This window comes from Anomaloglossus baeobatrachus, chromosome 4, assembly GCF_048569485.1.
Source record: "Anomaloglossus baeobatrachus isolate aAnoBae1 chromosome 4, aAnoBae1.hap1, whole genome shotgun sequence".
Classification (NCBI taxonomy): Eukaryota; Metazoa; Chordata; class Amphibia; order Anura; family Aromobatidae; genus Anomaloglossus; species Anomaloglossus baeobatrachus.
This window is the reverse complement of record NC_134356.1, coordinates 231,621,679-231,647,809: the sequence shown is the minus strand read 5'-3', so window position 1 is coordinate 231,647,809 and position 26,131 is coordinate 231,621,679. Positions and strand designations below refer to the sequence as shown.

Here is a 26,131-nt window from a genome sequence, read left to right as displayed (position 1 = left end):
CAGCAACATTACAATAAACTACAATAAGAGGCAATCAAAATATTTTATCTACCCCAAAATGTGCCAGTAAAAACGTCAGGTCAGGGAGCAAAAAATAAGCCATTTTACAGCCCCAGATCCAGAAAAATGAGAATGTTGTTGGTCTCGGAAAATGGAGACAAAAGCAATAATTTTTTTTAATTTTTTTACAATTTCTCTACTTTCTTTCACTACTTTAACAAAAAAACCCAACTATTTATGATTGGTATCTACGTACTCATACTTACCTGGGGAATCATATTACCAGGTCAGTTTTACTATATACTGAACATGGTAAATAAAAAAACGAACAAAAAACAAGTGTGAAATTGCACTTTTTTTTTTGCAACTTTTGTTCCCATTTTCCAAAATACTATACGGTAATATGAATATTTTCATTAAAAAGTACGCCCCACAAAAGACAGGCCATCAAACAGCAAAATATAAACGTTATGGCTCTTGGAAGAACTGGAGAAAAAAAAACAAAAGCGCAAAAATAGAAAATTGCCATGACGTGAAGCGGTTAAAGAGAATCTGTTATGTGGGGTTTGCTACCTCATCTGAGAACAGCATGATATAGGCAAAGAGACCCCGAATCCAACAATGTATCACTTAGATTACTGTGTGCAGCTGTTTTGACACAATCAAAGTTTTTAGATTTAGCAATGCAGCAGACCTGAGAAAGCTAACCCTGCCCACACCAGGCTCTGTATGTACAATGCAATAGACAGTGGGGTGCTGATCACAAGAGGAGGCAGAGTCGCACAATGTGTCAAGAACCAGTTCGTCACAGCAATGATAATGTCCTAGGGATAAAACACTCAGTTTAAGTAAACAGGGCAAAATGTGTAACGTGACATGCTGAAATCTCTGTCTCAACCTCTGCAGCATGCTGTACTAAGATTACATAGCAAAAACCTGCTGACAGATTCCCTTTAGTTCTGTCATAACCATGCTCTGCATGCCCGTCGTCCTGCAGAGTCAGTTTCTTGCCTTGCTCTGCTGGCAAGCCCCGTGCAGAGCTGGCTTACCCAGTGCAATCCCCTCCGGGTTTTCAGCCTCTCCCTGACCATGGTGGAGGGGTCCTTTTAACCTCGATTTGGACCTTCCTCCAATTTATAGCAGAGCAGACCCTTCTGTCGTGCTGCCAGTGATATTTCCGGCTTCAGTTAGTTCCTGGCTTGTGCTTGGCTAGTGCTCAGCTCGTGTCTTCCCTGATCCTGGCTTGCTATCGCTCCCCTCCTCCAGCCCTCCTGACTGCCTTCCTCCGCCCGTGTCTGCTTTCCCTGACCTCCCTGTGACCCCCTTCGTCTCACCTCCTTGTTTCTGCCCGTCCTGGTGTATTACCCAACTCCCTCCATAGACCCCCTGTTGTATTACCCTCCTTTCTTTCCCCATCTCTGTTGTCCATTCTCTTCCCTACCCTCTGACTGACTCCCTTGGTTTACTGACCTCGGCTTGTTCTGACCCTGTCTCGGTTTCCCCTTTTGTCCTGACGTTACCTCTCTGTGCATCGACTTTGGCCTGTTTTGATTACTCTCCCCTGGGTTCTGCTCCTCCTAGAATTTCTGCTAGTATATCCTGTTTGGTTGTACTTTAGTGACACCTGGTGGTTTAGTTGCTAACTGCACCAGGTGTCTTTTCACAACTTCATATCCTTTAACCAAGCTCTAATTCTAAGACGAACCTTAGATGCAGATAGCTTTGATTTGACCTGTTTTAGTTTTCTCTGATACAGTGATATTGATGGAGTACTGGCACGAGCCAATAACACAGAATATGGGCTAGCATCCGGAGTTTTCACAAGAGACATTAGCAAGGCCATGTATGTGAGTGAAAAGCTGGAAGCAGGAACTGTTTTTATCAACACCTACAACAAAACTGATGTGGCGGCACCATTCGGAGGATTTAAACAGTCTGGATTTGGCAAGGACTTGGGTAAATATTTCATTAACTAGAAAATCATTTTATATTGCACCGGCAAAATGAAAATATATACAGTGATCTGTTTTCTGTACGTGGGCTGATTTTACTGTGACACCAAATCTTGATTTGCTGTATTTAGCAAAATCTGATAACAGAAATGACAAATCCTCCAAATTACTGGGGCGTTCTCTGGAACTTGAAGTGTTTCAAGAAAAGGCTTTCTAATAATATACCTACCATTTCAATTCTTTTTATGTCCACAGCAGCCTATATCCTACAGCCCTTTTATGACTAAAGGCTACTTTACACGCTGCGATATCGGTCCCGATATCGCTAGCGTGGGTACCCGCCCCCATCTGTTGTGCGACACGTGCAAATCGCTGCCCGTGCCGCACAACATCGCGCAGACCCATCACACATACTTACCTGCCCGGCGACGTCGCTGTGACCGGCGAACCGCCTCCTTTCTAAGGGGGCGGTCCGTGCGGCGTCACAGCGACGTCACTGAGCGGCCGCCCAATAGAAGCAGAGGAGCGGAGATGAGTGGCTGGAATATCCCGCCCACCTCCTTCCTTCCTCATAGCGGCCGGGAGGCAGGTAAGGAGAGGTTCCTTGTTCCTGCGGCGTCACACATAGCGATGTGTGCTGCCGCAGGAGCGACAAACTACATCGTTACTGCTGCAGTAACGATAATCGAGAATGGAGCCCCATGTCACCGATGAGCGATTTTGCACGTTTTTGCAACGATGCAAAATCGATCATCGGTGTCACACGCAGCAACATCGCTAATGCGGCCGGATGTGCATCACAAATTCCGTGACCCCAACGACTCCGCATTAGCGATGTCGCAGCGTGTAAAGCCCCCTTTTGTCTCAAAGACTCCAAGTTATTTTTAATATAGAGTCATAATGTTATGTGACTGAATTGTTCAATGGAACCTGTGGGACATTATTCACATTTGTATATGACAGCACTATTATCATCATGGTATACAGAATTGCTGCAATTAGAAGTGATTATAATTATCGGTCCATAACAGTAACTTATGCAGTGCCCATTACATTTATATAGGCTTAACAAATCTTTGCTTACTTGTTTATATATAGAAATATTTAAGTATCTTGTGATGGTTTTACATTCCTTATATTATAACAATGAGTTGAAACTGAGCTACAATCTCTCAATTTCACAATACAAACTGCACAAATTTTTAAATAGATATCTTAGACCTGATAAGGCTGGTGTACTTCCGATGAAGATAAAGATAAGAATGTCTGCATAACCCTTATATTCAAATGAGCATGTCATGAGACCAGCTAGAGCTACAACCCAAAATTTCCAAAAAGTTGGGACACCGTGTTAAATGTAAAGAAAACAAAAATGCAATAAGTTGATAATCTCCTTTTATAGCCAGATTTTATTCACAACAGAACAAAAAAAGATATATCAGAGGGTAAAAGTTAGACATTTTTCCATTTCTTTTGAAAAAAATAACTAATTTACAAATTGATGGCAGCTACACATCTGCAAAAAGTTTGGACAGTTAACAAAAGGCTGTAAAAGTAGGTGACACTGATGAAAAACAGCTGCAGTGTTAATTTGCAGCTAAGTTACTTGACGGCTTATAAAAAGATCATGTTAGAGAGGTAGAGTCTCTCAGAGGAAAATATGGTCAGAGGTTTACATTATTTCTGACATTAAAAAGTCTCCCTATCCCCCAATATCATGGCTCCTCTTCCCTACTGCATTTCATAAAGTTCACTTTCCATCTTTGAACTAGTTACAGAAAAGAGGTTACCCAGTTACTCTGTTCTTCTAGCCCTACTATTTGCAACAGTGACCCTATTCCCTTTTCCTTCTTCAGCCCCTCTCCATGTCAGTACCTACCTAACTAAAATGTTTAACCTCTTCCCTTTGGTATCTTTCCCTCCTCCTTCAAACATGCTATCATAAATCCTTCATAAACCCTCTACTAAAAAAAAACAAAATATTCCTCAACCAGGACTGTTAACAGACCTGTCTCAAATCTTTATATCTTGGAATGGGAATGCTTGGTCCTCTCTCGTCTAGTTTACTGTCTCTCAAATTCCTCTCTTCTTGACCCTTATTTATCGAATTTCCGCTCTATACACTCTTCTGAAGCTGCCCTTACTATATTCTTTAATGGTCTTTGAACAGCTAAATATAAGGGCCACTATTCCTTGCTGATTCTCCTGGTGCATTTGACACTGTGGATCATCAGCTCCTCATCACTATGCTCCACTCTATTGGACTGAAAGGACCCCATTCTCTCTTGGTTCTCCTCCTACCTCTTTGACCACTCCTTCGTTTTTATAATTTCCAGGCTCTTCCCCCTCTCCTGTTGCCCTTACTGTCAGGGTTCCTCATGGTTCAGTACTGGGCCACCTCCTCTTCTCTCTATGCAGTGCCCCTATTGGACAAACCATCAGCAGATTTGGTTTCCAGTGCCATCTATATGCGGATGACACCAATTATATACTTCTCACGACACCATCTCTGCATTACTTCAAAATACCAGTAATTGGCCGCTGTCTCTAACATTATGTCCTCCATCTATCTAAAACTGAATCTGTTAAAACAAATCTCCTTATATTCACCCCTCTACTAACCTACCTAATCTGAAATTGGCATATCCATGTATAGTTCTACTGTAGCGCCCCACGGGGCAGGTGGTTAGCCTACTCATTGCCGGGCTGTTTCGGGTTGGGTCAGGCGCTGTCACGGATGGCCTTGTCCGATTCCATTGCCCAAGGCGTACAGTAAATGGTGGGGGAAGCGGGGTATTGGGAAGAGTTTGTTGGGACACCACCTGTGGTATACAGCCAGGGAGTAGCCGCCGCTGCAGAATTCCTCACCGGGGCAGGTGTTATGGCAGCCGGGATGGTATCGTTCCCCACAGGCAGAGCAGGCCCCGGGTGGATGATGAGGGTTATAATGGCCGTTGGCACCGGGCGGCGGTGCCGGTAAGGACGAGCCAACACAGTCTTTGCGGGTTCAGGGTGTAGTTTACTCACAACTTCAGCTGCCAGCCCAGTCATACTGGTCACTGCTGTGATGGGCTCAGGTCGATCCCGGATCCGCAAGAGGTCAGAACCGGTCCGGTAGTCTGTGGGCCCTTCCTCACTTCGCTTTTTAGTGCAGGTCCCTGTGGCTTGAAGCACTTAGAGTCCCCTCCGTACTAGGTAGAGTACGGTTCCCTATGTCAGTTGCGGGGATCCCCTTGAGTCTGACCATGATCGAGGCCCGGAAGTCCTATATGCCACTTGACTCTGGAAACTTGGGTGGTCAAAGAAGCATGAAACTTCTCTGTCCGGCAGAATATGGTGATGCAACGTGGAATTACACCACCCTAGGGTGCTGCACCCTGAACAGCGCTGGTCCTGGGGGAACTGACTCGGTATCCTCCTCAGCGACCATAAAACTCATATGTCCCACAGGAGCTACCGGGAAAGATGTCTGCTCACTGTCCCTCCTCCTGGAGAACTCCAGCTTCCTGTAAACTGTCTGTATGGCTCCTAACTCCCCCTGGTGGCTGATCCTCCCCCTGCCCAGGTCCTAAGCTAGTGGATTGGGACCCCTGTAGTGATGGCATTATGTAAATGCCACACACTGTTGGAAACCCCTTTTATAACTGACCCTAGCCCAGTCCCCAGTGGGGAAGGGGCAACCCATTTGTGTGAATGTGGTTGTGGATGATGAAACCGGTACCGACCTCCTTTTGGATCCATGATCAGCACCACACCCTAAGTGGAGTGCAGTACCCTGTGGCGACCTGAGCCTCAGGGGTGCCACACTACCATAACACCCAAGCAGAATGCCCACTGTCTTGGGGTTCTATTTGACTCAGTTCTTTCCTTCACTCAATATATAGTAACACTCGCTTGCAACACTCTGCAATAATTACTGTCACTCTGATTCATTCTCGCTTGGACTAATGCTCTAATTGGTCTCCCTCTTACTAAACACTCTTCTCTCCAATATGTCATGAATGCAGCAGCCAGGATCATATTTCTGTCCAACTACAACACTGATTCCACCACCATTTGCCAGTTTTTGCACTGGTTGCTCATCAACTACAGAATCCAGTTTATAGTTTCATAATTTTTAACTTTGAAGGTAGACAGACTTAAATAGAACCTGTCACCAGGTTTTTCCCTTAGAAGCTGTAAAGTAAGCTAGTAAAAAAGACTGGGTCTGGCTCCTCCACCATCATGTGCAGTCTCCGTCGTCCTTCCCAGCCCTGTGTGGATGACACGTCCTAACGTCATCCACACAGAGGCCGCCTTTGCGCTCCTTCGCATGTGCACTGTTATCTGCTCTGCTGAGGGACGATAAAGTATTGTAGTAGTAGTGGAGTATGTGGAGTAGGCGGTCTTTGACCTTTCCTTGTGCCTGCGCAGTACAGCACTTTGCTCTGAAGCACCGTGTGGATGACGTAGGATGTGTCATCCACACTGGGCTGGGAAGGAGGACGGTGACAACACAAGTTAGAGGATTCGCTGGACTGAGACCAGCAATGCCCATCAGACCCGACCGCCCTCTAGATGAGTATAATAAAGGTCTTTTTTACGTTTTACAGAATAGCGTGGGCTCTTATATACAGTATTCTAGAATGCTGTATATAAGGGCTCACTTGTGCTGGTGGCAGCTGATAAAGGGAACCTGTCACCAGGTTTTTCCCTTAAGTCGATTAAGTGCAACCCATAGCCTAACATGTTTATTCAGAGGAAGGCAAAAACTCAATGGTTTCCTTCCCGACTTCACATTCGGCAATTAGACTAGTTCCCTGAATCAACATTCAATTACAGAATCTAGTTCACATAACCGGTATTATTATATTTTTCAAGAAAGGCATCCTGACTCTCCTTGAATTTTAGTAGTGACTCTACCATTACAACATCATGTGGCAGATAGTTTCATAAGTCTCACTGCTCTTACAAGAAAGAATCTAAACCTTCTGTAACCTAGACATAGAGGATGTCCTTTTGTCTCCGTCATAAGCCTAAATGAGGTGTAAAAAGATCACCAGGAAGATGTCTGTACTGTTCCCTCATTTATTTGTACATTGTGATAAGATCACCCTTAAGCCTTCTTTTTTCAAGCTTAATAACCAAGTTTAATAACCTGTCTTGGTATTACAGTTCACCCATTCCATGAATAACCTTGTCTAGTGCAGCTATGACTTCTTATACACTGGAGACCAAAATAGTACATAGTTTTTCCTTTATATTGGTCACTAGTGCAGCCACACTTGAAATACTATGTTTGTGTCATGAGCAGCTATGCCTCTTTCAATGCATCTCATTATTTACTTTGCCTTGGCAGTAGCTGACTGGCATTGGTCACTAAAGTTGAGTTTGCCATCCTCCCAAGACTTTTTCAGTGACAATTTTACCCAGTGTTTTACAATGTCGTACATAATTATATATTTTATTTCCTCTGCCCAAGTTCATAACATTTACTTTTATCTATATTAATCTTCAATTGCCATTTCTCAGACCAGACTAAGCCTTCAGCTTACATAAATCCTTCAGTAATTTTACCTTATCCTCTTTATATTGATTACCTTGCAAAGTTTAGTACAATCTGCAAATATTGACATTCTTAATTTAAATTTATCACTCTTACAGATAAAATTCTCAATAAGTCTGCACCGCATTACATCTCTTCCTTCATCTACTACCCTACTTGTCCTCTTAATTCTGCTAATGACCTAAGACTAACATAGACCTAAGAACTCTATAATCTAAACTATGAAATTAAGACTTCTCTCTTGCTGCACTAGTTTTCTGGAATGAGCCACCCCAGATATTACCAGTATCCAGAGTTTTAAACCTGTCCTAAAAACATGTTTCTTTAGACCGGTGTATCACCTCACTAATCTAACTAGTTATCCCTGACCTCTCTTCCACGTACTCGGAAGCACTTTGTACCTGTACTTGTACTGATACTAGCTTGTGACTGATTCATGCAGCATTATTTCAATGTCCCTATTTATTACACTGGTGGGTGGAACTTACACAACAAGAACTTGCTTTTTACCTTTTGTGTCTCCCCTATTTTTTCATAGATTGTACGGTAAGTTTGCTAGCAGGGCCCTCACTCCTCTTGGTATGCGTTGGACTATGTGTTGCTCTGTAATGTCTTATCTTGCCTGTATAAATATGTGGCGCCCTGGACAAGCCAGGGGCCACAGAGAACAACACCAACACACCCCACACTCCCAGTCAGGCACACCGAAGTCAGACACAAACCCTTGTTGCCTTCCTCCAGGGGCTGATGTTCACACCAGGGGGTGGGCCAGGCGGTTGGCCCCGCCCACCGAGGAGTACACAGTCCTGGAGGTGGGAAAACCAGGCAGTTCAGTTCAGTTTGGAGTAGAGTTGAGAGAGGAGTAAAGTGGCAGTTAAGCAGCCTGAAGTTGGTCCGGGTGTGTGGCCCGGACGGATCAGCAAGGTTGGCAGACGGTGGTGACCGTCTGCAGGAGTGGCCGATTGGCGCTAACCGTAAGGACCTTGGATGAGCGGTGGCCTGGCGGTACCGGACCGGTACGCAAAGAGAAGCCAGCACCATCCGGCAGGGGCTTACGGACCCCGGCAAGGCTAGGAGTCGCCGTGAATTTGCCAAATTCGTTAGCGAAGGGGAACCTCCTGGGTTTCCCAGCAGCCAAGTCCCGACAGAAGGCAACAGTCCAACCGAGAGAGGGAAACACAGTCACCGCCAAGGCTAAAGTTCCCAGGACCAGAGCCTGCGGGCAAAAGGGGCTCCTCCAGCTCCCATCCAAGCTGGGGAGCGGGTTACCGGTGGGAACCCATTGGAACCATTACACTACATAGGTGCAGGGAAAGGCAGTCACCATCAACCTGCCGGGAGAAACAACACCGCAGCCGTCTGTGGGACCCGTCCATCCAGCCGTGTGTTTTACCGAGAACTGTGTCCTCATCATTGGCTGAGTGAGTACCACCGTGCCGTGCGGCACAGCGCTGCCCCCGCGACCCTGCACCTCACCAGGCCCCGTAATCCTGCCTGTCATCCATCCCTACTCCATCACCGGGCCCCGGGACAACCAACCCCCCTACCCAAGGAGGGGAGAACTAACATCAAAGCTGCTCCCTGTCACCGCTCCCGGGATCCCCGTCCAGAGCAGCGGTGGTGTCACCAACCTCACCACAACCGTGGGTGGCGTCACGGACAATCTCAAATCCCCACAATCAATCCCCACCCTTTTCACTCACGGGTGAGGAGCGTCGCTCGAGTCCCCGGGATCCGGCCCACCGCTCGAGCCACCACCGAGCAGCCGCAGCAGCCGCGGCCGGACCCGAGCAGTGGGAGAGCGCAGCGTCCCCTCCTCCGCCCGCGACAACTTGCCGTCACGAACAGGATCCTACCGTTCTACCAACTGGTGGAAGTGCGCCTTGTGTGACCGCCGGAGGTGTCCGGCCGAAAATTTGGAAAATCCGCCATCTTGGGCACGAAAAATTCCCGCTCGAGCGTCTCCTCGAGTAGTGGAGGCGCGAAGGCCAAAACCCCGCCCCTGTAGAGGAGCCGAAAAGAAACTAAGGGGGACTGATGGCGTCTGGCCGCATGTAGCCCGCAGCTATGGAAGCAGGGACGCCAGGACCCTGCGGCCATTTACTGGTTCCTGGAAGAGGCCACTGCTAAGGATGCTGAGTCCGACCGACAACACTGTGGTCCCCGCGCCTGGCACCGCAGCGTGGGTGGAGATCCGGACCGTCCAGCTAAGCAGCCGTCTGCAGGTCCGCATGCAGCTCCTCCTGGAGGAGTGGGAGGCCGACATGGCGGAAGTGGTGGCGGCCATACGGAGACGCGAGGTGGAGGGAGTCTTGGAAGGGAGGGTAAGTGACCCACGCCCCTGTACCCCTAGTGGGTCGGTCATCGCGGCCGAGGGACCCGGTCCATACTCGCTCGCCCTGCTACCTCCCCCGCTACCCGTGTTGGCTGCTGCTGCCCCGCCACTAGACCCGCTACCACCACCACCGGTAGCGGTACCCTGCCCATCCGCCCCGGCGGACCAACCTGCAGCAGAAGCTCGTGACCGCCCTGATCCGCTTCCATGGAAGAAGCCGAAGGCTGCGCCCGTCAGCAAAGATGCACCAGAGGCACGGCGGGGATGCAGCTGCCAAGAGGCAGAGCAGGCCATGTCACAGCGGGGTCCCTCATTACCGAAGGTACCGGTCGTAGCCGGCACAGGGGGACTCCGGCTGGGCCCGTCCCCCACACCGCCTGAACCGGAGCAAGCAGAAAGTGCTCCGCACCGGGAGCGGCAGCAAAGGCAGTCGCGCCGCGGGATTGCTGATTAAGAAAGAAAAGTTAGAGCATGGTAGCGGTTCCCGGTTACCTTGCTGTCGGTCCCCATTGGGACTCTACTGACGTTCCAGACGGCCCTCAAGGCTAAGGAGTCCAGTTGGAGGAGCAGTCGTACCCGCATCATCGGCAGCTGAAAATGGAGTCCTGTGGCACAGTGTCACCCCTGTGTGAGGGTGGCGTTGGGGGCTCGTGCTGTTCGATGGTGGACTGTGGGAAAGCTGCAGGAGGAAGCTGTATCGGAGCCAGATGTTGTGGATGGCCCCTGGGACCCAGCTAACAGTCCCCGTTGGGACCCTACGGCAAGCCTCCGTTGGGACCCTACAGTTTTGTTTGTGGTAGCCCGTTGGCTACGAAGCACTGTTGTCACCGTAGGGACCTCTGGAAATATGCGTAGAAACTGCTATGGACAAGCCCGAGAACTGGCAGGGCAACCACGAACTTGTGGTCTGTAAATAATTATGTTTGTGGCTTTCACCGTTACCGCCTCCGGAGAGGCTGGTTTGGAGGATGGGCCTGGAGGGAAGTGATGGCCCAGGCCCGCCACTACCGCAACCGGTGGCGATCCTCTGGGGGCTTCAGGGGTTCCCCATGGACGTGGGTCCCCTGAAAAGGACAGAACCCGCTCGGGTAACTTGTGCTGGACTGGGGTCAAGGGGTGCTGCCTGTTTGCTTAGGGGCAGCATCAGGGCCAGGTTACTTGGGTGGGAGAGAGCGGAAGCCGTAACCGTTTTGCAACGTTTTAAGAGTACCTCCCGATGTGGGAAGATGTTATTATACTTGTAATCCCTGTTTTACCGTTTATCTTTTCAGTTGGTGAAAATAAAACCGGTGATGGACAGGCAGCCCGCGGACGGTCTGCATTTTACTAAGGGGGAATGTGGCGCCCTGGACAAGCCAGGGGCCACAGAGAACAACACCAACACACCCCACACTCCCGGTCAGGCACACCGAAGTCAGACACAAACCCTTGTTGCCTTCCTCCAGGGGCTGATGCTCACACCAGGGGGTGAGCCAGGTGGTTGGCCCCGCCCACCGAGGAGTACACCGTCCTGGAGGTGGGAAAACCAGGCAGTTCAGTTCAGTTTGGAGTAGAGTTGAGAGAGGAGTAAAGTGGCAGTTAAGCAGCCTGAAGTTGTCCGGGTGTGTGGCCCGGACGGATCAGCAAGGTTGGCAGACGGTGGTGACCGTCTGCAGGAGTGGCCGATTGGCGCTAACCGTAAGGACCGTGGATGAGCGGTGGCCTGGCGGTACCGGACCGGTACGCAAAGAGAAGCCAGCACCATCCGGCAGGGGCTTACGGACCCCGGCAAGGCTAGGAGTCGCCGTGAATTTGCCAAATTCGTTAGCGAAGGGAACCCCCTGGGTTTCCCAGCAGCCAAGTCCCGACAGAAGGCAACAGTCCAACCGAGAGAGGGAAACACATTCACCGCCAAGGCTAAAGTTCCCAGGGCCAGAGCCTGCGGGCAAAAGGGGCTCCTCCAGCTCCCATCCAAGCTGGGGAGCGAGTTACCGGTGGGAACCCATTGGAACCGTTACACTACATAGGTGCAGGGAAAGGCAGTCACCATCAATCTGCCGGGAGAAACAACACCGCAGCCGTCTGTGGGACCCGTCCATCCAGCCGTGTGTTTTACCGAGAACTGTGTCCTCATCATTGGCTGAGTGAGTACCACCGTGCCGTGCGGCACAGCGCTGCCCCCGCGACCCTGCACCTCACCAGGCCCCGTAATCCCGCCTGTCATCCATCCCTACTCCATCACCGGGCCCCGGGACAACCAACCCTCTTACCCACGGAGGGGAGAACTAACATCAAAGCTGCTCCCTGTCACCGCTCCCGGGATCCCCGTCCAGAGCAGCGGTGGTGTCACCAACCTCACCACAACCGTGGGTGGCGTCACGGACAATCTCAAATCCCCACAATCAATCCCCACCCTTTTCACTCACGGGCGAGGAGCGCCGCTCGAGTCCCCGGGATCCGGCCCACCGCTCGAGCCACCACCGAGCAGCCGCAGCCGCGGCCGGACCTGAGCAGTGGGAGAGCGCAACGTCCCCTCCTCCGCCCGCGACAAATACCCTCTGAATTGTAAAGTGCTTCAGAATATGCTGGCGCTATAGAATTAAAAATGAATATTATTTGTTATCTGTGAACTGTTATCTAGTTGCATTGATTCCTGTGATGGGCAGCTTACACATCTTGAAAGGCATAAAGGCTGAGCATTATATAGAGGTTTTAGAACAACATATGCTTCCATCTAGACAACATCTACAGTATTTCAGGGAAGACCTTGCATATTTCAGCAATATAATGCTAAACCACAGACTGCATCCATCACAACAGCATATATTCAGAGAAGAAGTGTTGGTGATGACCTGGCCACCTCTAAACCAGGCCTTTCACTAATAAAAAACATTTGGGGGCATTATGAACCTTAAAATATAGGAATAAAGATCAAGGGCTATTGAGCAGCTAGAATCCTACATAAGACAAGACTGAGACAAGAGTCCTGTTCCAGAACTCCAGCAATTGGTCTCTTCAATCCAGATGTATACAGACTAGGGGTTCCACATAATGGTAAACATGGACCTGTCTTACAATTTTTTCTGATATGTTGCTGCCAGCAATTTGTAAATTAGTTAGACATTTTTCCATTTCATTTGAAAAAAAATAACTTTCAACTTTTGATCTATGTTCTTTGTCCTGTTGAAGGTAGGTATGGATGCAGGGGGCCATAGGGGCTCCACAATCCTTCACTAGAGAGAATCAGTGTGTGTATGACTTCGGGCGGGGTGTGCAACACTTACTGGTTTCTTCAGGCTGGTGTCCATCACCCCACTTTCGGTTCCCCTCGTAGACAAAGTAGTAAAATACGTGACATCAGAGTTTTATTGGCAAACCAAGCTTGAACAGTTTATTCTTTTCACCATTATGACAGACATGGCCTGACTCCACACGGTTCTGCTTTATTGGATCTCGTCCTCAAGCTGCCGCTTCCGGGCCTTTGTTCCCCCACTGTTCTTCTCACCGCTGTCCTCTTCTGGGCCCCGACGGCTGTCTAGTATCTATTTCTCTAAGCCTACTGCGGTGAGCTGCAGGCTCTGGAATTTATGAGGTTGCCTCATGGTTTCCTGACCAGCCCTTTCTCCATGCCATGCATTTACTCCTCGAACCTTCTATAGAATTGCCCCTCACAAGGTCTGTCTATTTAATCAACCCACTGGCCATGTCACTCCTCTCCTCATTGACTCTACCCTATTGTATATGACATCTAATCAACTGCTGTTCTTGCCTGAAAGCTAGGTGACACTGGCCGCTACACAGTCTCGGCTCTGCTACATCGGGGACCAGCACTAAACTAGCAGCAGTACATCTTCTCACACACATTTATAATATTCAATGACACATACATTATACTTGGTACAAAACAGTAGAGGTGTGGGGGGTTGCGACTTCCTCCTACACTGTTGTAAATAAAATGTGGATATAAGAGATTCCCAAATCATTGTATTCTTATTCCCTTCACTTTTTACATATAGTCCCTACTTTTTGAGAATTGGAGTTGTATTTTCATGTTAAGCAGAGAAAAAATGTTATGGCCAATCTGACATGGATTGTCACAGCAGGTACAAACGCCTCATTAGGTCTATGAGATCTACTTAATGTATACAGTTTGTACTGTGAAATATAGTGACAGATTACCTTTAAAAGTGTTAACATCTTGTACGCTTATGATATGTTTACAAGCTATCATAATTGTGTAGTTGATGCAGGTCCTACCAATGTGATCGGGATCCACTGTATCATTTGAATGTGTGGCTTTGTGGTCAATGGACAGGTGGTTGAAATTATCATACAATGAATGTGAATTCTGACCATCCTTCCATTTACAACAGTGCTGGTCAGGATCCCTTTCCCCAAAAATGGGACCTTTGTTTGCTATACACTTATGGCATATTCTCTGATTGAGGTGATAATTTCCCTTTAAAGGCCCCGTCACACTAAGCAACATCGCTAGCAACATCGCTGGTAACGAACAACTTTTGTGACGTTGCTAGCGATGTTGCTGTGTGTGACATCCAGCAACAACCTGGCCCCTGCTGTGAGGTCGTTGGTTGTTGCTGAATGTCCTGGGCCATTTTTTAGTTGTTGCTGTCCTGCTGTGAAGCACAGATCGCTGTGTGTGACAGCGAGACAGCAACAACTAATGTGCAGTGAGCAGGGAGCCAGCTTCTGCTGAGGCTGGTAACTAATGTAAACATCGGGTAACCAAGAAGCCCTGTCCTTGGTTACCCGATATTTACCTTTGATACCAGCCTCCTCCGCTCTCACTGCCTGTGCTGCCGGCTCCTGCTCTGTGCACATTTAGCTGCAGCACACATCAGGCAATTAACCCGATGTGTGCTGTAACTAGGAGAGCAAGGAGCCAGCGCTCAGTGTGCGCTGCTCCCTGCTCTGTGCACATTTAGCTGCAGCACACATCGGGTTAATTAACCTGATGTGTGCTGTAACTAGGAGACTGGGGGCTGGTCACTGGTTGCTGGTGAGCTCACCAGCAACTCGTGTAGCCACGCTCCAGCGATCCCTGCCAGGTCAGGTTGCTGGTGGGATCGCTGGAGCGTCGCAGTGTGACAGCTCACCAGCAACCTCCTAGCAACTTACCAGCGATCCCTATCGTTGTTGGGATCGCTGGTAAGTTGCTTAGTGTGACTGGACCTTAAGGCTGGGGCCACATGGGCACTACTGCGATTGAATCGCATGACACTCAGCTCCCGCTCTGCTGGACTGTAAGCCGAGTGTCATGCCTCTGTGATGTGATCGCAGCACAGCCCCGGAGGAGGGGGCCCGCGCTGTGTAGGAGAGGGAGGGATTAACCCCTTAACGACCTTGGACGTACTGAGTACGTCATGGTCACATGGTGCTAAACGACCCATGACGTACTCAGTACGTCCTGGCGAAATCGCGGTCCCGGAGCCCCTGGGAGTGAAATTTGTTTACCTAAACGGTGGATTCGGGAAGGAGGGGACCTCTGCCTGACCTCAGGAGGGGTGGTGCCTCCTCCCCGAACCTACAGAGGCTGTGATTGGCTGACGAACGCCGCTCAGCCAATTACAGTCACTGTAATGTGTCAGCCATTGAAAATGGCTAACACATTGCAATCCAGCCATAATCAGTGCTGCTGTAGCACTGATGACTGGCTGGAGCTGGGTGAACTTTGTTTCACCCGCCCCCAGCTCTGATTGGAGAGACCGGCCTTGTGACCGATCTCTCCCAATCACTGTGGATCTTGTGCCGTCACCGCTACCCTCAGCTTCACTCCGTCCGTGAAAGCTGATGAGAGCGGTCGCTGCAGGTGCCCATCGGTAAGTTATAGCACCCCCATCCCCCGCCGCTCCCCGCCGAGATTCCCCGCCGAGATCCCCCGCCGCTCCCCGCCGAGATCCCCCGCCGCTCCCCGCCGAGATCCACCGCCGCTCCCCGCCGAGATCCACCGCCGCTCCCCGCCGAGATCCCCCGCCGAGATCCCCCGCCGCTCCCCGCCGAGATCCCCCGCCGCTCCCCGCCGAGATCCACCGCCGCTCCCCGCCGAGATCCACCGCCGCTCCCCGCCGAGATCCACCGCCGCTCCCCGCCGAGATCCACCGCCGCTCCCCGCCGAGATCCACCGCCGAGATCCACCGCCGCTCCCCGCCGAGATCCACCGCCGAGATCCACCGCCGCTCCCCGCCGAGATCCACCGCCGCTCCCCGCCGAGATCCACCGCCGCTCCCCGCCGAGATCCACCGCCGCTCCCCGCCGAGATCCACCGCCGCTCCCCGCCGAGATCCACCGCCGCTCCCCGCCGAGATCCACCGCCGCTCCCCGCCGATCCACCGCTGGTCGCCACGCCGCTTTACACGCCGCTGTCCCTGCCCGCCACGCCGCTGTTCCCGCCGCTGTCCCTGCCCGCCGATCCACCTCTGCTGCCCGCCACGCCGCTGTCCCTGGTCGCCACCGTCCCCTTTCAGTCGCACCCACCTTTTTCAGCCGCCGCTGCACCCGATCGGCCGCCGCCTCCATCGGCTGCCACTGCACCTAATCGGCTCCCCCCCTCCATGTGCTGCCTCCCCTCCCCCCCTCCATGTGCTGCCTCCCCTCCCCCCCTCCATGTGCTGCCTCCCCCCTCCATGTGCTGCCTCCCCTCCCCCCCTCCATGTGCTGCCTCCCCTTCCCCCCTCCATGTGCTGCCTCCCCTCCCCCCCTCCATGTGCTGCCTCCCCCCTCCCCTCCCCCCCCCCTCCATGTGCTGCCTCCCCCCTCCCCTCCCCCCCCCCTCCATGTGCTGCCTCCCCCCTCCCCCCCTCCATGTGCTGCCTTCCCCCCTCCATGTGCTGCCTCCCCCCATGTGCTGCCTCCCCCCCATGTGCTGCCTCCCCCCCATGTGCTGCCTCCCCCCCATGTGCTGCCTCCCCCCCATGTGCTGCCTCCCCCCCATGTGCTGCCTCCCCCCCCATGTGCTGCCTCCCCCCCCATGTGCTGCCTCCCCCCCCATGTGCTGCCTATCCCCCATGTGCTGCCTCCCCCCCATGTGCTGCCTCCCCCCCCCATGTGCTGCCTCCCCCCCCATGTGCTGCCTCCCCCCTCCCTCCATGTGCTGCCTCCCCCCCCATGTGCTGCCTCCCCCCTCCCATCAGACTCTGCCCCCCTCCCTGATCTGCTGCCTGCTCTCTCCCATCCTTTTCACCCTCCTTCATCTGCTGCCTCTTCTGTCTGCTGTGATTCTGCTGCCTAGATCCATCCTGTAAGGTAGGTATCCCCATCTCACCCCCCCATCCTCTGCCGCTCCTCCATCCGCTGCGCCATTTCCCATCATCCATCCGCTGCGCCCTTTCCCATCCTCTGCCGCTCCTCCACCCGCTGCGCCCTTTCCCATCTTCCATCCGCTGCGCCCTTTCCCATCTTCCACCCGCTGCGCCCTTTCCCATCTTCCATCCGCTGCGCTCTTTCTCATCTGCCGCCCCGCCCTCTCGCATCGCATTATCTAGCGCAGTTGCTCGCTTCCAGACTGCAGTGGATGATGCGATACGAGACTCGTGCATTGCTCTCACGTTTGGCACTGGTCTTAGTGGCAGGCGCTCTTTTTTTTTTTTTTTTTTACTGATGTCTGTATTTTTTATTTCGCCAAACTAATTTTTTTTGTATGGGGGGGGGGCTAGTTTCCAAAATGGGATCACATGTGGGGGAGCTCCATTGTTTAGGCACCTCAGGGGGGTCTCCAAATGAAACATGGCGTCTGCTAATAATTCCAATCAATTTTACTGTGAAATGGCGCTCCTTCTCTTCTGAGCCCCGCCGTACGCCCAAACAATTGATTTCCACCACATATGAGGTATCGTCGTACTCAGGAGAAATTGCACAATACATTTTATGGTGCATTTTTTTCTGATACCCTTGTGGAAAAAAAAGCTACCTGTTTGAAAAAACAATTTTGTGGTAAAAAAAAGAATAAAATATTTTCACGGCTGAACATTACAAACGCTTGTGAAGCCTCCAGGGGTTCAAAGTGCTCACTAAACAGCTAGATAAATTCCATGAGGGGTCTAGTTTCCAAAATGGGGTCAATTGTGGGGGAGCTCCATTGTTTAGGCACTTCAGGGGGGTCTCCAAATGAAACATGGCGTCCGCTAATAATTCCAACCAATTTTGCTGTGAAATGGCGCTCCTTGCCTTCCGAGTCCTGCCGTGCGCCCAAACATTTGATTTCCACCACATATGGGGTATCTGCGTACTCAGGAGAAAATGCACCATAAATTTTATGGTGCATTTTTTCCTGATATCCTTGTGATAAAAAAAGCTACCTGGTTGAAGCAACAGTTTTGTGGTAAAAAAATTTTTTTTTCTTTTCACGGCTCAACGTTATAAACTTCTGTGAAGCCCCCAGGGGTTCAAAGTGCACATCAAACATCTAGAAAAAATATTTGAGGGCTCTAGTTTCCAAAATGGGGTCATTTGTGGGGGAGCTCCATTGTTTAGGCACCTCAGGGGGTCTTCAAACCCGACATGGCGTCCGCTAATGAGTGCAGCTAATTTTGCACTCAAAAATTCAAATTGCGCTCCTTGCCTTCCGAGTCCTGCCGTGCGCCCAAACATTTGATTACCACCACATATGGGGTATCTGCGTACTCAGGAGAAAATGCACGATACATTTTATGATGCATTTTTCCTGATACCCTTGTGAAAATACTAATTTTTATGGCTAAAGTAACATTTTTGTGTTAAAAAAGTAAAATTTTCATTTTTTCGTCTACATTGCTTTGGTTGCTGTGAAGCTCCTAAAGGGTTAATAAACTTCTTGGATGTGGTTTTGAGCAGAGTGAGGGGTGCAGATTTTAGAATTGGGTCACTTTTGGGTATTTTCTGTCGCCTAGGTTTCTCAAATCACTCCAAATGTGATGTGGTACCTAAACAATTTTTTTTTGTAAATTTTGTTGGAAAAATGAGAAATTGGTGATGAACTTTGAACCCTTCTAACTTCCTAACGGAATTTTTTTTTTTTTCAAAAATTGCGCTGGTGTAAAGTAGACATGTGGGAAATGTTATTTAGTAACTTTTTTGTGTGACATATTTCTCAGATTTATGGGCATAAAATTTCAAATTTTGAAAATTGCAAAATTTTCAAAATTTTCGCTAAATTTCCGAAATTTTCACAAATAAACGCAAAACATATCGGCCTAAATTTACCACTGACATGAAGTACAATATGTCACGAAAAAACAATGTCAGAATCGCCAGGATCCGTTGAAGTGTTCCAGAGTTATAACCTGTCAAAGTGACACTGGTCAAAATTGCAAAAAATGGCCGGGTCTTTAAGGTGAAAACAGGCTGGGGGCTGAAGGGGTTAATCTCCCCATCTCCTCCACTGTTAGCTGATGCGTATATCGCACTGCACTCTGGTGTAATGCGAGTGCAATGCAATGCTTCTCTCGCACCCATAGGCTTGTATGGATGCGAGTGAAAACGAATCAGTTTTCACCCGCAGCATGCTGCGATTGTTTTCTCTTTCTGATTAGGGCTGAGCAAAAATTTGCGCATGGGAACAGCTCCATAGAGTAACATTGGTCAGAGTGGAATGTGATTATTTACTCTGTTTTACTCGCCATGAGTGCTAGCCCTAAAAAGATTTTCAGCAACTTGGAAAAATCACAATGGCTGATCAAAACTTGTATTTCTTTACTGCAGGGGAGGAAGCTCTTCATGAATACCTCAGAACGAAGGCAGTCACCGTGGAGTATTAACAGATTTTATACAACTACAGTAAAATCATCCTGGACTTATTTTTTTGTGCAATTCATCTTCCCTATATCAAGAACTGTATATGTGAAATGGGAGAACAATGGAAACCATGTGCCTATACCGTCATTTTCATACTATACCGTCATTTTCATACTATACCGTCATTTTCATACTATACCGTCATTTTCATACAGGTCCAAGACTTTTCATGTGAACACGATATATGCAATCCTTCAGTCATAGCGTGGAGTGAATCACTGCAAATTCAATAGTAGTTTCTTTTTACAGACATCTCGATTGTACTATACCGGACAAACATGTTTTGGTCTATGTGCTGCAATGTGTCCCTCAGGTTATAACAAAAATATAATAAGTAGGGAATAACACTTTAAGCCTAATCAGTAGATTCCACGTTATAAGGGAGTTTACATGTAAATTGCTAGATTTACGTGGCTTATTTCAATGTAGGAGCATGTTCCTACAATTTGCAGAATTACCTGCCAAGATTTTTACACATACCAGTGTGAGATGAACAGTTTTATATGGCTATTAGGGGGATAATTCATTGGATGACTCCCCAATATGAACATAAGACATCTGTAGAGGGTTGTCTATTAGGTACACAACCCTTAGAAATTTTCTATCGATACTTTAGCCACCAAAATGGAAACCATACTGACTTTAAATTTGTGGAGGAAGGGACAACAAAGAAGGGAGAAAGTGGAGGAAGGGACAGCAAAGAATTTCTGTATGCGGAAACAAAAAATCTGTGAACATTGATCAGATATAGAACAATGAAAAGAGGTTTCTCAAGGTAAGTTCCCAAGCATTTATTAATTATTTGTTACAGCTGGAGGGACAAGAGCATAGCACAGTCCTAGACTATGCCATTCATGTGTGATTGGCAAGAGTCCAACTGCCCTGCCCCTGAAGATTGCTAGAACGAAGTGCCAATGCTGGTAAAAAAAAAAAAAGTTCTGCACTATTTCGTCTTGCGTTTACTTCACGATTAATTTTCTAGATGGCTGCCTGAACAGTCATTGACAATAACAGACTGACCATTTGTCTATAGATAAAGCGATATAAGACTCCTAGTGCCACATGTAGCAAATGACTGGGACCATATGCTGCTACCACAATGTTAATACAGAGGCAAGTTATCAAAGCACCCCCCTCCAACGTTTTATTTTTTATTGCGCCGCGGGAGAGGTGCTTTAAACCCAAGTCCCCTGACCCGGGTGTTATACTCCTCTTTCGGTAATTTTACTTTTTTTTTAACTGCTGCTCCGATCGGTCTCCGGCGAGTCTTCTGGTCTCATTGAGCGCTTGAGACATAACTTCTGCCTTCCGGCCAGTCAAAAGTTATTCTCGCCACATGGCGCCACTGGACTGGCGAAGCATCGGTAAAAGGTGAAACCGCCAAAAGGTGACAGGGGGTTTACAATTACTCCAGTGTTAAAAAAACAAACACTGGAGTGGTGCTTTACACTCAACTGACACTTACTTAACAATTGTCACCACTTGACATGTACTTTTTATTTGAGCTTTCCTACCTTTTATATCCATTGGCTGAAGAGTTGGCTAAGGACAGCCATGTTCAATATGAACTTGTTTTTTGTCAACTTTCTCTACTGGTGTGTGGTGGGGTGATCCCCACAATGCTTCTCTGACATCAAGCACTGCCTACCTGTTAGTGTCTGCTTTCTTACACATAATCCTTGTGCAATTAGAAGTAGATCTTCTGCAGGGAGAAGAGCGCAGATCATGTCAATATTCACTCCATGCTTCAGCAAGAAGAAGCACACGTCATGAATGCCACACAGCTTTAATCCTCATGCGTCAACTGAAACTAGCACTACAGTGTATGAGCTCTGAAGGAAGAATAAATAAGTGCTCTAATGCATCTTAAGTATTTTAGGAATTGATTTGAGTGAAGCGTGTTTATTTCCACTCCGTTTTTAATACTTGTATGTTTCTTGAAAGTTTTTCATTGTTAACAAGAAACAAACACAGAAGGATTTAATATTACAGTATTAATGACAAGAATGCTAAATATTTCTTAAGAAATAATTAGGTCTGTAAATAGCTTGTTCAAAACACAAAGTGAAGAAGAGAGAGGAAAAAACCCCAAACTTATCGAGTTAAAGGGAACCATTCATCAGGATTTTCATATATAACCTAAAGCCAGTGCTATACTGGCACTATCAGGCTGATTCTCTACATACCTTTAGTTATCAGCTGGGATATACAGGTTTTGAAATCCAAGAAAGTGAAATTTATAAAATCGGCAGCTGCTTGAGTGACAGCAGCTGAGGATCAGATAATATCTGGGGGTATTCATAGTTATCCCCTCCCCCTGTTAGAATTAGCATAAGTATTATACTATCAATGTAACTTTTTTCTTCCAGGACCTGCTGTGAGGTCATACCCATGTGACCAGAAGGGGTGGGGCCTCAGCCAACAAAGCTGATATCAGGAAGCAACATTTTCCTATTGGCTGAGGCCCCGCCCCTTCTGGTTTCATGGGTATGACCTCACCACAGGTCCTGGAAGAGAAAAGTTACATCGATTGTATGAGTATAATACTTATGCTAATTCTAACAGGAGGAGGGGAGAACTATGAATTCCCCCCAGATATCTGCTCCTCAGCTGCTGTCACTCAAACAGCTACCGATTGTATAAACTTTAATTTCTTGGATTTCAAAACCTATATAACCTAGCTGACCACTAAAGGTATGTAGAGAAACAGCCTGATAGTAACAGTATAGCACTGGCTTTAGGTTATACACGAAAATCCTGGTGATTGGTGCGCTTTTAGACAATGGAAGGGGAGTCGAAAGGAGAAGGGTATATGGTAAGAATGAATAGTTGATCTGCTATAGGGAAAAATGTAATCATTAAATGATTAAGAAAGCCCAAAAAATATCCCAGGGAGTCTAAATAAGATTGAACTTCTAAATATTGTTATCAGAAAATTTGAATATGGGACTACGATATCTTTAATCTGAGCGTACAGATAAAACAGAGATGTAGGGGAGTGATAAGCTATTAATGAGCTGACGTCAGGCATGTTCAGGAGTAACCAGGTGGTCTTCTTAGATATGCTTGGGGAAACATATTTAACAGGTTAAACTGACGCGCCCAACGTAGGGAATGGACCTTTGTCCAAATTGGTTTAATCAAGGGGCAATCCTCAAAAAATATGAAAATTGGAACCCCTTACAGAAGCATTATGCGATTACAGAGGAGAGATAGAGGAATAACGTTTATGGAAGAGCTCAGGTGTGTGATAACAGAAATTGAGAATTTTATATTGGTTCTCCTTTTATGTGATGCAAGACCCCGACATGGCAGCTGTACTCCAAACAGTTCTCCATTCAGCATCAGATCAAATACTACCCCAGTATTTTTTCCATTTGAGCACAGAAGAGTGTTTAGGCAAGGAGTTTCTGTCTGGGTTTTGTGCAATATTATTGATACCTATAGTAGACTTTGCGTTGATGGACCATTTCTATATAGTCTTTTGAAGGATGTTGGGATGGAAACCTGTAAGCCATGAAGAAGGGAAAAGACAAAATGTATAATCTGAATATACTGAGAGCAAATGAAGTGATACGGTAATTTTCAACTTGGCAAAAAACTAGTCTTTTAATTACCGTATTTTTCGCCTTATAAGACACACTTTTTTTCCCCCAAAATTGTGGGGAAAAAAGGGGTGCGTCTTACAAAAGTGAATGTAACTTACCGGGCAGTAATCCGGCGGTGGAGTGAGTCACAGGAGCCTGGTGCGGCCGCCATGGTTCCCCGGCAATCGGCTGCGGAGGCGGCCGCCATGTATCCCCCGGCAATCGACTGCGGTGGCGGTCACCATAGCCGAAATCTTTATCTGCGCCTGCGCTGCCTCCAACGCGACTTCCGGGAAATGGCTGCGGAGGTGACGCAGGTGCAGATGGAGATCTCAGAGAAGCGAGATCTCCATCTGCGCATGCGCTGCCTTCCGTAGTCATTTTCCTGAAGTCCATCGCGTCAGAGGCTACGCAGGCGCAGATAGAGATCGCGGCTCTCGAAGACCGCGATCTGCACATGCGCGGGCTCCATTTTAGATCTCCGCAGCAGACGGAGACTATCATAAGAAAGAGGAGAGAGAGAAGAACGATTCTCCCTCTCCTCGCTAGGGCTGGATGCTGATTGGTGGAGACAACTTCTGCAGAGCTGCCTCCACCAATCAGTGATCTGAGCCTGACAAATGTCAGGAACATGGGGGAACAATGGGGAACACAACCCCCATCATCAGCCTTCAGAATATACTGTATCAATTGGTGTATTCTGAAGGATGATGGGGGCTGTAGTCCTTTAGTGTAAACACTCCAGGGAGGGACTAATGTAGTGGCCAAAGTGTAAATGTGACTACCACCCCCCTCATCTTTCAGAATACAGCCATGTATGGTATACAGTACATGGGTGTATTCCTAAGGATGAGGGGGGTGGTAGTCCCAGATCCCCATAAAAGTGCATCATGCAGGTCCCCCATAGCCGTGTCATCCACGGATCCCACATAACAGTGCATCATCCACAGGTCCCCATAATAGTGCGTCATCCACAGGTCCCCCATAGCAATGCGTCATCCACATTTCCCCCATAATAGTGCGTCATCCACAGGTCCCCCATAGCAGTGCGTCATCCACAAGTCCCCCATAGCAGTGCGTTATCCACAGATCCCCCACAGCAGTGTCATCCACAGGTCCCCCATAATAGTGCATCATCCTCAGGTCCCCCATAACAGTGCGCCATCCACAGGTCCCCCATAGCAGTGTCATCCACAGGTCCCCCATAGCAGTGTCATCCACAGGTCCCCCATAGCAGTGTCATCCACAGGTCCCCCATAGCAGTGCGTTATCCACAGGTCCCCCACAGCAGTGCATCATCCACAGATCCCCCCATAACAGACCCTCCTGTTGAGTCTAAATTGTTAAAATAATGTTTTTTTTTAATTTTATTAAAATGTTTTAGCACACTATTTGGCTCAATTTTTTTTTTTAATTTTCCTCCTCTAAAACCTAGGTGCGTCTTATAATCAGGTGCGTCTTATAAAGCTAAAAATACGGTAATTAGATATGGAAAATGTAAAAGGCCACTCACACAGCTCAGACAGGAGTGTCAAGTTCTCAGGTTAGTTTGGGTGGAATAAAAAGGAAGAGAAGGGTATGTTGATACTAAATAAAATTTTTATATGTCTCTAGTTGGAATCATTGGACTGAAGACACTTGAGGGGGCTATAAGATGTATTCCATATCAGAGAGTTACGGTGAGCTGGGTGTTTGTATTTCCATCCATTTCATGCAGGCCAGTTTACAAGACAAGGTGGAGATTCTGCGTAAATGCGATGCCCAAAAATAACATATAAAGTTAGGCGTCACCAGACCCCTGTATCTTTACTAGCCAGTAAGAATGATTTTAGAATCTTATAACTTCTTGCCCATTTAACTGTCAAGGTAGCGGCCTGTAAGGCGCATAAGTTTTTAAAAGCAGATTTTGGTAAATTCTCAAATAAATGAAGCAGTATGGGGAGAATGCTTATTTTTATTGTTGAACTGCGGCCAAATAGAGCAAGAAGAGGAGACATCAGTTTTTCCAGTAGTGAGCGTAGTCCTTTGTTGAGTGGGGGAAAGTTATCTACATAAACAGAAAAATCTTAATTACTTACCGGTAATGGGATTTTCAGAAGCCCATGACAGCACCACCTGAGAGATAGGTTCCGCCCACATCAGGACAGGAAACCCACTGATAAAAAGGCGGTACCTCTCCTCCACATCAGTAGGTTTACAGAGCCAGAGAGGACCAGCAAAACACAAACAAAAATGTTAATCACACCACCACCAAAGGAATACACCATTAACTCTAACACTCCCCGAAGGGTGCCCATAACCAGTGAATAGGGGGGGAACTAAGGGTGCTGTCATGGGCTTCTGAAAATCCCATTATCGGTAAGTAATTAAGATTTTTCCCTTTCGCCCATGACAGCACCACCTGAGAGATTCTAGAGACCAATCACCTTAGGGAGGGACCACCGCATGTAATACCCGTCTGCCAAGAAGGGTCGGCCGTGGAGGACAAGTAAAGTCTATAGTGACAGAAAAAGGTAGAGGAAGAGGACCAAGTGGCGGCCCTGCATATATGATCAATAGACACCTCTGCCCGCTCAGCCCAAGTACTAGAAAGTGACCCAGTGGAAAGGCCCTAATCTGCAGGGGAACTGGCACCACCTTAGCTGAGTAGGTCAGCGACATAGCATCCCGGGCCCACCTAGCCAAGGTGCTTGTAGATACGTTCTAGGGCAGTCATAGCGAACCTTTTGCAGGCCGAGTGCCCAAACTGTATCCCTAAACCCATTTTTTTTCCGAAGTGCCAACCAATCCTATTATGTAAATAATTGATTGTAACCTTACCTTTGCAGTCTTCTCTTCTCTTCAGCAGGGGGCTTCACACTCATGCATGCTTACCACACATTGAAGCTGAGCCCCTGCCCTTTCCAGACACAGCAGTTGGATTGATCTTTCTGGAAAAAAATTG

At 48.2% G+C, this 26,131-nt stretch overlaps 1 protein-coding gene across 1 annotated transcript in view; it reads left to right on the top strand.

Moving 5' to 3' along the window:
• ALDH1L2 (aldehyde dehydrogenase 1 family member L2) overlaps positions 1 to 21,482 on the top strand; it is a 111,044-nt gene extending 89,562 nt beyond the window's left edge. Inside the window, exons 22-23 of the mRNA XM_075344738.1 lie at positions 1,757 to 1,956; positions 19,508 to 21,482. Of these exons, the coding sequence (XP_075200853.1) occupies positions 1,757 to 1,956; positions 19,508 to 19,563 (256 nt within the window). The 3' untranslated portion in view covers positions 19,564 to 21,482. The remainder of the gene's footprint in view (positions 1 to 1,756; positions 1,957 to 19,507) is intronic.
• Positions 21,483 to 26,131: the final 4,649 nt, after the last annotated feature.